Below are 13642 nucleotides of genomic sequence, written 5' to 3'. Positions count from 1 at the left end.
CAGGTGAGCGTGGGGGGCCAGGCAACGGGTCCACCATGGCTAATCCATCGACGCCCAAAACGCCTGTTCAAATGGTCACGAACACACACCTTCCATAATGGGCAGGCGCCCCATCATGTTGAAACCAAATGTTGCATCTCACATTTGCTGGAACACCGTCAGGTAACCCTGGTAGAACTTGTTCAAGAAAGATCCGATATTTAGCGGAGTTCATGTGGAATGATAACAGGTATGGGCTGACTAAGCAGTCACCTACCACACCTGCCCACACATTTATTGCGAAGCAATGTTGTGCCACATGGGGGCGCACACCGTGTGGGTTGTCGTGAGCCAACACATGAGCATTGTGCTGATTGAATAAGCCTTCCCGAGTAAATTAAGCCTCATCTGTGAACAAAACATAGGCTGGAAAATTCAAGTCTCGTTGAACACTTTCTTGTAGAAACCACTACGCAAAAGCCATACGTACAGGATGATCTTGGGGGAACAGTAACCGAACCCTTTGGAGTTGAAAGGGGTGTAAGGAATCGCGTGCCAGACACGCTGTACACTGCAATGAGACACTTCTAAGGCAGAGGCAACGGCACAAGTGCCAGTAGTAGGATTATTCTGGACGGCATTCAACTTGTTGTTGTTGTTGTTGTTTGGTTTTTAGGAGCATTAGCAACTAAGGCCATATTACTCCGGGATATGCGGTAGTCATTCCCTGACCTTTCCGCATCCTCCGTATTTGGTGGGCACAGGCTTGAACCCCGGTCTAATCAAGAAGCATGTGCTACGCACTGCTGCTCCTTCCCACCTGGCTACAGAGGCGCCCGGCATTCAACACACTTCCTTTCATGGCGGGAGTTTGTGTCGAACATGGTCTGCCTGCATTACTCCTGTTACCTCTAAATGACCCATAATCGCACAAATTTTGATGCACATGCGCAAACAAATGGTGGTCTGGCACATGTCTGTCTGGGAGGCGTTCTCCATAAATTCGTTGAGCATCCCATCCATTGCCCTCTGCTAATCCATACATTAGGAGCATGTCTGCCAGCTTACAGTTCGTATATTGATGCATGCTCTTTGTGCGGCGACTAATGCTTGAATGAGTAAACCAGAAATTTTCCCATCTGGTGAACTGAAGAACAGCGCCGTGTACCGACTTACGGTGACGTTTCCGGTTATGGGTTCCTATGCAATTCACATTCCTTTAGATGTTACCTACCTTCCCTAAATGTTTGTATCAATATTTTTGAGACCCTGTATATAATATACAGCCAAGCCTCGCATAACACAAGTTCGATTAACATGTTTTTCAGTTACCGCTATTTGAAAAAATTATACCACTTTTCACTTTACACAATGCAAATTTCCAGTTAATATGATATTTTTTTTTATGTGATAGTTGAAAAGATTTGAATTGCGTTGGACGGGCAATAAACAAATGTTTGCCTGCTGCCCGCCTCAGTATGTTCCATCAACCATCAGAAGAAGACGTGTTACTTGTTTGTCTCCCGCTACATGTTATTTGTAAAATCCATTTTTAAATGAGCCAGATGAAAATGTTACTGCGAAGGAGATAATGGTGAAATAACTAGATGAAATCTTTCGTATCACAGAGAACCTCAAACAAAAGGTTTGAGGTTCTCTGCGATATTTATTTCACCAGGGCTCAGAGAAGATTGTTGTCAGCTATCGGAAACTGATTGATGAAAAGAAAAAGTCAACACTGTTCAAATATTTCCGCAACAGTCATTTCTTCATTGTGTATTTTATGTCAGAGGTTCCCAAACTTTCTCGGTTCACTACGCCTTTAGTGTCTCAGTAATTTTTTCACAGTGCATCTAGACCAAAAGAAATACCTAACAGTTCCGTTTAGTAGTTAGGTCCAAACAACTTAATAAGAAATGTTGAAACTGTGAACTACCTCGAGCTAATAGTTGACGCGGTGTCCGACAGATGTCGAGTATCACTGTTTTCCCTCGAAAATTTTAAATATTCCACGGCACACAGTTTGAAAACTGCTGTTTTATGCAATAAACATTTAATTCCATAATTATTTTCATTATCTTTTACATTGTATACAGTTAAAAAGTTATTTAAAAGGTATTTTTAAAATTCTTTATGGACATTCCAGAAGATCAAGGACCAATTATAATTTTCCTATTGATTATTATATTCGATTAACGTGTTTCAGTTTTACACGATGCGCTTGTGGGACGAATTAATGGCGTTAACCAAGGCCAGCCTGCTCACACAATGTGTTGCTGGATATTGCTTACGCAGCCATATCTTTTCCTTTCCTCCCTTTCTTTTTGTCTTTCCTTCTTTTTCCTGACTTATTATTTTACACAAATTTCATAAATTTCAGTAAAATACATTTTTGGCTCGAAAAATGCATTTCACTAAAATGCATTTTTCGAGCCAAATTTAGCATGTCTACATTTTTAGTAATTTACTATACTACAAAAAGACTACATAAACAAGTTATTTATATTAGATATAAAATAACGCAGCTTATAGCTTACTTTAAGAATTGGCTTCCAGTCTAATCCTGATGAGCTCATATACACCATGCCATTTCGAGAAACTGTTGCTGGTGATGCATTATCAATATTATGAGGCTCAAACACAATTTTGCAAGTTGGTGACATAGGAATACGGTCACCATTAGCTAATGTAAGCGTCTTGTTATCATCCAACACAGAATTTAAATTTTCAATCCAAATGGCATCTACAGGTCCATCAAGTACCAACCACACATGCTCACCTAAAATTAAAAATTCAGTTAGGTATGAAGAATATCCTGTGACAAATATATATTAGGAAATATACATCTAATTTTAATCTAAATCAGTACTGTTTGGCATGAACAGGATAAAAATAGTCAAGGAAGAGGGGATGCATAAGGTTAATTCAAAAATCATGAAATAATTTTTGATTAACTGCATATGAAAAATGAATAAAATTATATTTAAAAATTAATACGCATAATTTTATAGCTTTAGTGTTAACTGTTTATATGAATTTTTTCTATGAAATACGGAAATATTTAGCCTATGCAGAATAAGAACATTAAAAGAGCCAACAGAGTTTTGTGGGGGGGGGGGAATAGTTGTATGTTGTATGTCATATAATTCACCCATTCAGGGTGATTATATGACCCAAAGAATACCAAGGTATTGCTGTCCAAACCATGGTGGATCCTGCACCGTGTTTGACGGGTGGCAAAAGTTAGTCCAGATGATGCACTTCCTTTGGCATTTGCCAAATGTAAATGACGATGGAATAAATTGTCCATTTAAAATGTCCATTTTTGTGCTTAAATCATTGTATTATCTTTCTAAGATTACCATCACTAATGAATGGTTCGACAATAGTGGCTCTGTCATAAATTTCAGTTTTATGAAGTTCTCACAAAACGTTTTTGCTAGAAACTGGATTGCTGAAACACAGATTAAGTTCTCCACTTATTTTTTAGGCAGTAATTTTATGTTTTCAGGCTACAATACTTTTTGGTGTCAGGCAGTCTCTTTCAGTTAGCTTCAATTTTCTGCCACAATTCAGCCTATCAGATTTTGTTTTTCCATACTTGGTGAATGCTAATCTTCAATACAGTTGCTCTCTATACATTAAAAATAATCAGTAGTTTTAGTCACTGATGACCCTATTAAACTTCCACCAATAATTTGATCTTTTTGGAATTCAGACAGGTCAGTCATTATCTTCATATACCTTTTTATATAACCTCTAAATAAATATTAACTTTTATCATCTTTCCTTCACACTACTATCTGCAAGAAACAACAAAAAATCACCACTGCATGTTCATAAATACATCACAGAGTCATTACAAAAACTACTATTCTCATTCAAGTGTTTCCATTATTTTGTCCACTCCATTTATATACACATGCACATATGCATGACAAAAACCTTTGTTTGCTTAAACTTGATTGTTTCTTAAACTTGAAAGATATACAGATATTATGAAATATTAAAAAGTAATGTACAATGAAATTAAAAAAAAAAAAAACATTAAATTTTGTAATACTGCAGTTGTATTTTACCGTGTTCTGCTCCAAACGGTTAGTGAGATGGGTAGAGTAGAAGCCAGGTTCTGGATAATTTTTTCTTGTACTGAAAAAAAGCTGGTGTGATGCTGCTTCTGAAATCACACCTATAAAGTACCGCATAGCCAATTTCAAACTTCACAAGCCCTACATAAGGATGTATGCCCCTTTCCTCTCCATGCACTCCAAATATATATATATATTTTTTTAACCAGCAATATGTTTCAAAAAAAAAAAGTTTTCAAAAATGGGAAATCATTAGAATTGGCACATTTCAATTTAAAGATTATGTAAATGTTCTTGTTCAACATAGGTTTTAAAAGCTTAACCCTAAGTCTGAAGATAACTAAATTGAAATACTTATACTGATGTGTTCTTTGAAGGAGCAAGAAGTTTACAAGTAACAACTTGAAAATTCGAGCATTTCCAGTTTTCCTGTAACTTGTGTTCTTAAGTTTAAAACTTTTCCCAGAAGGCATACAGACATATGCCAAAATGAAAGATGTTTTTTAAAATTAATAATTGTTCAATTTCATTAAAATTTATTGGCAAATTATACAGTCTCATAGAGAAATCTCTTTATATCTATTTTATTCATGTAAATACAATAACAATATTAAATTATTGAAAATATATGAATATATTACCTTTCTTTGTTTTCAGAGTTTTTCGCCAGAGTGTAGAAAATATTCCATCAGTCCAATCATTTGTGGCCACATCCAATCTTCCAAACATTTGTGCTGCTGTTATTGCTTTTGGATTCATTCGCATTTCTTTGTGTGGCTTACCAGTAGCAGTCATTGCTTTCATTAATACCCGAATACAACAGGTTTTTCCTGCACCACTTGGCCCTAGAGCCATCATTCCATGCCTCACAAGCTGAGTTTCATATAACTGAGTTTTATGTAAAAGAGGGGTAGAATAGAGAGAAAAAAAAAAAAAAAATCTGTAGCATACAATGCAAAAAAACAAACAAACATCAGTATACTAATTTATTTATTTTAAGGGTAATGCTTAAAATGTATTGTTTCAATAATAATAACAACAACAACACAACATTTCATTATTGTGCCAGTAGTTAGAATTAGCATGGCAAACGATGTAAGAAAGCAACCTTATAAGAATAAAAAATATAAATAAAATAATAATAATAATAATAAAAAAAAAAAATTCTTCTCAAATCACCTGTCCATCCCAACTAATATTCTGTCTAGTTCTTCCTTGAATTTATCCGTAGTACCCACTTCCACAACACCAGATAGATTGTTTGTTATTTGGTTTTTAGGAGCATTAGCAACTAAGGCCATATTGCTCTGGAAATATGCGGTGGTCATTCCTTTGATCTTTCTGCATCCTCCATATTTGGTGGTGACAGGCTCGAACCCCGGTCTATTTTTTTTATTTATTTTTTTTTTTTGATTTGGTAGTTGTTGGCGCATCGGCTTCTGTGGCCATATTGCACCTCCCAAGGTTTTTGCAGTACTTTGATCCAAGCCCGAGGCGGGAATCGAACCCGCAACCTTTGGGTTGCCGGGCAGGTACTTTACCCACTCGGCTAGCCCGGTCGGCTACCCCGGTCTAATCAAGAAGCGTGTGCTATGCACTGCTGTGCCTTCCCACCTGGCTACGGAGGCACCTACACCAGATAGAAGCCAGTTTCAAAAATCAACTACCTGCTGGCTGAAGGCACATTTCCATACATCTATTCTGCAACCATTTCAATTTGAATCAATGTCCACTCATCTCTGCTGTCTAAGCAACCCTTCATTTCGATAAGTTGACAGATGCCCACTTCTTGGGACATTATAAACACCATACATAATTTATAATAATTCACAGATTTCTGTTCCAGATTTTCCCAGATCTGAAATTGGTTTGTTGCTCCATTGAAAAATCATGACAGAATGTTAATGTTGCTAACAAAACTGATCGTTACTTGCAGACCTGTCAGTCCACTGGACAATTTCTGTACCACCATATGTTAGAGGAAGTTTGAACTACAATAACACTTCTATTTATTTTAAAACTCATTGAATGTGACCACAACAGCACCAGTCCAGGAATTTTATTGCCACACCTCATAAAATTCCTGTAAAATACCCCAATTTTTGTTGGAGTAAAAAACTAACAAAAGTGAAATGGCACGTTTGTATTTCCAAAGGAGCAGCTAGTATTAAGAGTAGATTTAAAAGAAAACAAAACCTTCTAGAACCACATCCAATGTATGCCAATTCTCACTGACTGCAGCTAAACAGGTTATTAATGCATTACTATGTCTAAATGAGCAAACATGTTGCAAGAAGTCTCAAATTGCTACAACACTGAAATTTCATGGCATGAAGTCAACATATTGATCACACCTCTTGGTGTGGGTGTGTAAAATCATTTACATCCAATAAAGTAAGGGCAATGCCCAGTAAACCGAGCTAAAAGATTTCTATAAATAAAATGTTACAAGCTCATTCAAACTGGAATAACAAATCTACACAATTTAAAAGTTTGAATCAGCAAAAAATACTTTTTCTGTACACCTTGCCACAAATCCAGAGAATCTGGGTCAAGGCTGGAGCAATGAAGAACCAAGTTTTTTTTTTTTTTTTATTCTGGAAAATTTGAATAAAGAGACAGACTAACTAGTTCTGGTAATCTTGGGGAAAATTACCACCAAAGAAAGTTAAGGAAGTCACTTTGACCACAGATCAGAGACACAAAACACTGAATAGCTTTTTATTGCGAATGGACAGCAAGAGGTACAATTTCAATTTGTTTGTGCATCATATGTTTCTTTTTCTTTTTTAGGGAGTGATAAAAATTGTAAAACAGCTAATCTTACAGGATTTAATTTTATACATACAATCAAATTGTTGGTGGAGTAAACAACTAACAAAAGTAAAACAGCACATTTGTACTTCCAAACGGACAGCTAGTATTAAGTGTAAATTTAAAAGAAAACAGAACCTTCTAGAACCACTTGGGAAGCTTTTAAGACAACCCTTTATGAGCATTTATGCAGTGGCAGTCTGGTATTTAAGAACAGAGGTTCTTGGGGGAGTTATTTTAGAGCTAGCACTTGGTACAACATATACAGGGTTTGGAATGGTAGAAATCAAATGGCATCATTTGATTTCAACATGTCCAATTCCCATTTGTCAAAACTAAACTATACAAATATTCAAACTAAATTTGAATATTTGTATAATTTAGTTTTGACAAATGGGAACAGAAAAAAAAAAAAAATTTTTTTTTTCAGGTTGAAATTAGGAGATAAAAGGGGCAAGAAGAGAGAGAAAGAGCAGAAGAGGGAAAGTTATTTTTGTTATTTGTTATTTGGTTTTTTTTTAGGAGCATTAGCAACTAAGGCCATATTGCTCCGGGGATATGCGGTGGTCATCCCTGACCTTTCCGCATCCTCTGTATTTGGTGGTGATGGGTTCGAACCTCGGTCTAATCAAGAAGCGTGTGCTACGCACTGCTGCTCCTTCCCACCTGGCTACGGAGGCACCCAGAGGGAAAGAATAGAGGATGTAGACACACTGAGTGTTTGTAGTGATATAATTTTTAGCACTGTTGTGTGGTGAGGAATTTTGTATTGGTAGAAAAGATGCAGTTAGTATGTGAAGAATAACACTGCACCTATTCTGCCTCAGCAATGTTCATTATTAAATGCAAAATAAAGTTGAAACTGAAAGTCTATGGACACATTCCAGATATAAGAGTTGGTCCAGACTGTGGCTGCTGATCACCACTACGACTATGGTAATTCCCCTCAAGATTATCAGAGAAATGGGGGGGGGAGAGATGATTCTGCACAAAGAAACTCCCACTGTGAAAAGAGCAGGAAACATAAGTCCTCAGAATGTTTTTACAGTGTAGTAGTATTGAAAGGGATAAAATAAAATTATGGGATAATGTAAGATTAAGATTGAAATAATTGAGAGTGAATAATATCAGTTGAAGAAAAATAAGACAAAGGAATAAATCTAGGTATTATGTATGATGGTATTGTTAATAGATAATATAGTGGTATCAAAAATTAAAAGGCAAAGGATTAAGTATACATGAGAAGTATGAAGGGAAAAGTATTTGGACCAGGGTATGTCTGCCAGGGGCAAAGGTCGATGACGTTGAGCGGATATCATCTTTTAAAGGCACAAATATTGTTGTACACGTTGGCACTAATGATATTAAGAGTAGGAGACAGGCGGAATTACTTAACAAGTACAGGTCACTGTTGAAAAAAAAGAGTGAAATTTAGGGTTGAATTTGAAAGTGTCTGCAATTCTGCCCAGACACGATAGGAGGGAGTATATGATGAGAGCCTTGTCGATCAATTCAGCCCTGGAAAGATTGTGCAAGGCTCAAGGGGTAGCATTTTTTTCAGCCTGGTCTGTACTTGTTAACAGGAGAGTCTGCATCTACAGGGATGGGATACACTTAAATAGAAAGGGTGCAAGAATACTTGCTGATGATATCGAGGCAGTGTTAGCTGGGGCGGAAAACTGCTAGCTTGGGGGGATACAATGACTAATAGATTAACAGTAGCCACTGGCAGAGGTGAAAGTGATTCTTGCACTGCTTCTATTGGAATGAGCAGCAGCCTGGAAAACAAGATGCAGGGTATTTCAGAGACTGCTCAGAATCATTGCGGTACAAGTAAACACACGGGTTGTGTTAGGGTAGCTAAGAATAGGAACAGGTGCATGTATACTTGCGTGTACACCAATGCTAAGTTTGTTTGTTTGTTATTTAGTTTTTAGGAGCATTAGCAACTAAGGCCATATTGCTCTGGGATATGCAGTGGTCATTCCCTGACCTTTCCGCATCCTCCGTATTTGGTGGTCATGGGCTTGAACATTGGTCTAATCAAGAAGCGTGTGCTATGCACTGCTGCTCCTGCCCACCCAGCTACGGAGGCGCCCCAATGCTAGGAGTTTGGTAAATAAATTTGATGAATTTGAGATATTGCTCAAAACATCAAAGGCAGATATTGTTGGGATATCAGAGACATGGTGTCACACAGATATAAGGAATGCAGAACTTCAATTTGTGGAGTACAATGTGTACAGAAGTGCCAGGTGGGCAGAAGCAGCAGTGCAGCACATGCTTCTTGATTAGACAGGGGTTGGAGCCCGTGACCACCAAATACGGAGGATGTGGAAAGGTCAGAGAATGACCTTTCCCCATATCCCCGGAGCAATATGGCCCTAGTTGCTAATGCTCCTAAAAGCCAAATAACAAACAAACAAACAAACGGTCAAAATGAAATTTTCATAAAAAACTTCACACGGTTAAGTTACAAGAGATGCTGTTACAGCTTATGACGTGCAAATGAACCACACACTACACGATGATAGTTTGGCGTGAAGTCACTGAAAATTGTTGGACAAAGTGAATTTCAACTTCACCACAATATGACAACATGTAGTTGCATAACTAGGGTGAGGCAGGTGGGCACCAAATTTCGGGGATGCCTTTTATGGTTAAAAAATGCAAAAATTCCAAAAGAACAGTTTTCAAGGGGCACTATTTTTTTATATGCACTGGGCACCATAACCCTAGTTACGCCACTACACGACATGTAACAAATATTACACGCAAAATGCAACAAAAAGCTCCCACTTTACTCTCAAACAAAACTCAACTGACTCTACAATCCAGAAAGAAAAAAAGGAAGGAAAGGTTGAGGAGACAAAGGGTTAGAGGGTAATTCTCTGAAGAAATAGCCGATGGGACACAGTCCACAGAACTTGAAAGTTGTGGGGTTTTCTATGAAGTACTTTGACGTAGTTCATCTCTCTGAAACACGTTGTCGAATATTTCTTCAGAATTTTTAAAGCAGAAAATGAAATGTTAACTCTAGTTATTTACCTAGATTCTAGTTACTGCACAGGTTATTATCCAACATAGATTGTATGGGAACGATTTTTTTTTTTTTTTTTTTTGAAATTAGCAAAACTACAAAAAATCACAACTACATGGAATTAATGGAGTACTAGAAGTGGTAGATATCTCAGATTTCTACAAGAGTGGAGTGCGCACGCACACACACGCAAGCACAACAGATATACAATATTATGAGAATTTCTTAATAAATACCTCCCAAATTAATTTAATGTTAAGAATTCTAATTCTATATTTGGAAAAATTTTGAGAAATGCTGTTTCACATAAAATAAATATATTACTTACTTGAACAACCTTCAAGTTCCAAGCTGGATGATTTACTAATTTATCATTATCTACTTCTTTTGCAATGGCTTCTTGCAGGTCTTCATATGTGATTTTATCAAGCTGAATGCCAGGAAATAAATCACTAATGAGACTATTAAAAAGAGGCTCGTCTTCATCAACCTGGTAAAAATAAAAAAGTGATAAAACTTATTATACATTTATTTATATTACAGTTTATTGTTATTGTAATTATAAATAATAATTACAGATAATAGCAACTGTCCAATTATTATTAATATTTTTCTTCATAATTTTCCTCATACATTTAGAGAAAACAATACAGGAGAATTATCCATTTAAAATCTAAGTTATTAAAAGCTTATTAAACTCTAACAGGGAGCTTAATGATTTTGTAATAACTGAGAACAAAGTGGAGGAAAAACTGTTGAAGTTAAATATAAAAAAGGCACCTGAGGTGGATGGGGTCTATCCAGTTATATTAAAGGAGGCTGTAAAGAAAGTAAGCAAACTCTTAGCCATAATTATAAGAACATCCTTGGACTCAGGAGAAGCCCCCATGGACTGGAGATGTGCAAATATATCCTCAATCACAAAGGGGGATCAAAAGGTGACATGAGTAATATCAGAACTGTTAGTTTAGCTTCTGTTTTAGGGAAAATAACAGAAACACCAGTTGAAGAAGGACTGAAAGATCATCTAGAAAAGACTGCAGTAATAATGCAGACAGAGCATGAGTTTGTTAAGGGAAAGTCTTGTCTGACAAATTTGATGGATACCATGGTGTGGTTACAAAGGAACTGGATGCAAAAAATAATAGTGATATCATATGCAGGTGACCCCTGCTTCACGCTGATAATTTGTTCCCGAAAAACAGAGCGTTTGGTGAATCGACGTTAAGCGAGCGCAGTATTTCCATAAAGTTAGATATGTATTTGTGAGTCGCAGTCTGTGTCATAGGATATTTCCTAATTAATAATACAAGGTAGTGAAAAGGCATATTAAAAATTTGTATACAGTGAAACTTCTCCTAACGGACACCTCTCTTTAACGGACACCTCTCTACAACGGACATTTTCAAATTCCCCAACTCACCTCTATTGGTTTTAACGTGTTTGCAGCTTCTGTCTAGTGGACATTCTCTGTAACGGACGCAGACAGGCAATCTGCACTGTTTCGCTTAGATTAGCACTTAATTTGATCTCCCCATAACGGACTGCAGTAGAGCTCACGGCCCTTTTTCTAGGAACTTTTCTTCCACGTATTGCCTCAATTGTGTATTTATTTTCTATTTCCGACTCTCTGAATTTTATCAAGGTTTACGTCGCGGTTCTAAACCCTTTTTCAAGAATTTTAGGACACGTGTAAAACTTCTGATGAATTCAGTGTGTGCAGGGGGGGGGGGATTTGGTCGGCCTTTCGTATTTTGAGTTTCAGTTTTCAGTTTTGTTCAGTGTCGTGTGAAGTGCACAATGTCTTCTCATAAACATTTAACTTTAAAAGATAAAGTCGAACTCATTAATGCGTATGATCGGCAAAAAATAGTGTTCGCAATCTCGCTGCAAAATTCAAAATCGGGAAGACGCAGGTAAGCGACATCCTAAAGAAAAAAAATGAACCGCTCAAACAATTTTGGCAACACGGAAATGATCAGGTTCAAAAATCATTCCCGAAAACTGTTGGACTTCAAATTGACAATGTTACGGATGAGTGGTTTTGTCGGGCACATGCTAAAAAAATTCCCATTAATGGGCCTATTATTAGGGAAAAGGCTTTGGAGGTTGCGAAATCTATGGGAGAAAATGAGTTCAAAGCTTCTGTGGGATGGCTAGACAAGTTCAAAACTCGGCATAAAATTTCTTGGAAAACCGTAAGTGGTGAAGGTGGATCTGTTGATACTGGGGTTGTAACAGGTGGACCATTAAATTGGAAGATTTATGTCGTGATTTTGAAGCTAAGGATATATACAACTGTGACGAAACAGGGTTGTTTTTTAAAGCTCTTCCTGAAAAAATTAGTCTAAAAAACGAAAAGTGCCAGGGCGGAAAAATTTCTAAGGAACGCTTGACTGTACTGTTGTGTACAAATATGCTGGGAAACTTTGAACAACCTCTTGTTATAGGAAAACCACAAAATCCTCATTGTTTCAAGGGCATAAAGTTGAATCTTTTGAATGTTGACTGGAAGTCTAATAAAAAAGCGTGGATGACACGAGATATCATGAGCGAATGGATAAGTCAGTTTAACCAAAACATGATTCATCAAAACAGAAAAATTATTCTTTTCATGGATAATGCTGCATCTCACCCGCACATTGAATTGTCCAACATTTAAATCGTTTTTCTGCCACCAAACACATCTGCAGAGTGTCAGCCCTTGGATCAAGGGATAATAAAAAATTTTAAACTTCACTACAGAAAACGTGTTTTAAGACATCTCTTTGCAAACATGAACGATGTGACATGTGCGAGTGACCTTGCAAAGAAAATCAGCATCCTAGATGCGATTCAGTGGATTTCCTCTTCAGTAAACGCAATTAGAAAACAAACTGTCGTGAACTGTTTTGTGAACTGTTCTGGCTTCTCAAACGCAAAAATTGAAGTTGTGAACAGCAATGTGGAGCACCAAGAAGAACAAGAACTTCAACATCTATTGATACTGTACGATACTTCAGCTACAAGTGACCCTGGCTACAAAGATATAGACTCAAACCTCACTACAGAAGATGGTGCTCTAGATATCAATGACATTATCATCGATATTTTTTAAGAAGTTCCTCATGAGGATGAAGAAATGGAAGGAGGTAATTCTGTCGAAGAACATATTAACGACGAACCACCGATGAAAACAGAAGAAGCGCTCATACAAATAAATCGTTTAAAAATGTTTTTCACCACTGAAGAAGATACTGAAGGACTTTCGATGGTTTCTTCACTCCAAACAAATGTTGAAAACAAAATTATCAGCCGGAAGAAGGTGCAGAAGAAAATAAGTGATTACTATGTATTTTTCTTAAGATAAAGTCATAATATGCATAGCACAATTGTATGTATATTATTTACAAAAATATCGTGCAAAATCTGTATATTTTTTAATTTAATTTTACATTAAACGTTTATTCTTCTTTTTTTTTCTCCATTAGACTTCTTGTTAGCGGACACTTCTCTCTAACGGACAAATTTTCGCTCCCCATGGCTATCTGTTAAAAGGAAGTTTCACTGTATATAAACTACTCTCCATTACATACGTATATAATTATGTCGTAGGTAACTACATTACTTACGACACATCAAATACTTACTTACATTACGTATCAAAATTAAACTTAAAATGCCAATTAAAACATGAATTTATTAATCTGATGGCCCTGGGCAGCCGGGTTTTCGTAACCTT

The 13642-nt window shown here is 36.7% G+C and overlaps 1 protein-coding gene across 1 annotated transcript in view; it reads right to left on the bottom strand.

The window, feature by feature from the left end:
• Positions 1 to 13642, bottom strand: part of LOC150085960 (dynein axonemal heavy chain 8-like) — a 1559705-nt gene that overhangs the window by 799029 nt on the left and 747034 nt on the right. Inside the window, exons 45-47 of the mRNA XM_090374756.1 lie at positions 10250 to 10411; positions 4709 to 4955; positions 2517 to 2758 (exon numbers count right to left, since the gene is read on the bottom strand). Coding sequence (XP_090230882.1) covers positions 2517 to 2758; positions 4709 to 4955; positions 10250 to 10411 — 651 coding nt within the window. The remainder of the gene's footprint in view (positions 1 to 2516; positions 2759 to 4708; positions 4956 to 10249; positions 10412 to 13642) is intronic.

Source organism: Mastigoproctus giganteus, chromosome 5 (genome assembly GCF_048544385.1).
Source record: "Mastigoproctus giganteus isolate SK-2022 chromosome 5, ASM4854438v1, whole genome shotgun sequence".
Lineage (NCBI taxonomy): Eukaryota > Metazoa > Arthropoda > Arachnida > Uropygi > Thelyphonidae > Mastigoproctus > Mastigoproctus giganteus.
The sequence above is the reverse complement of the archived record's forward strand: the minus strand, read 5'-3'. Positions and strand labels throughout refer to the sequence as shown.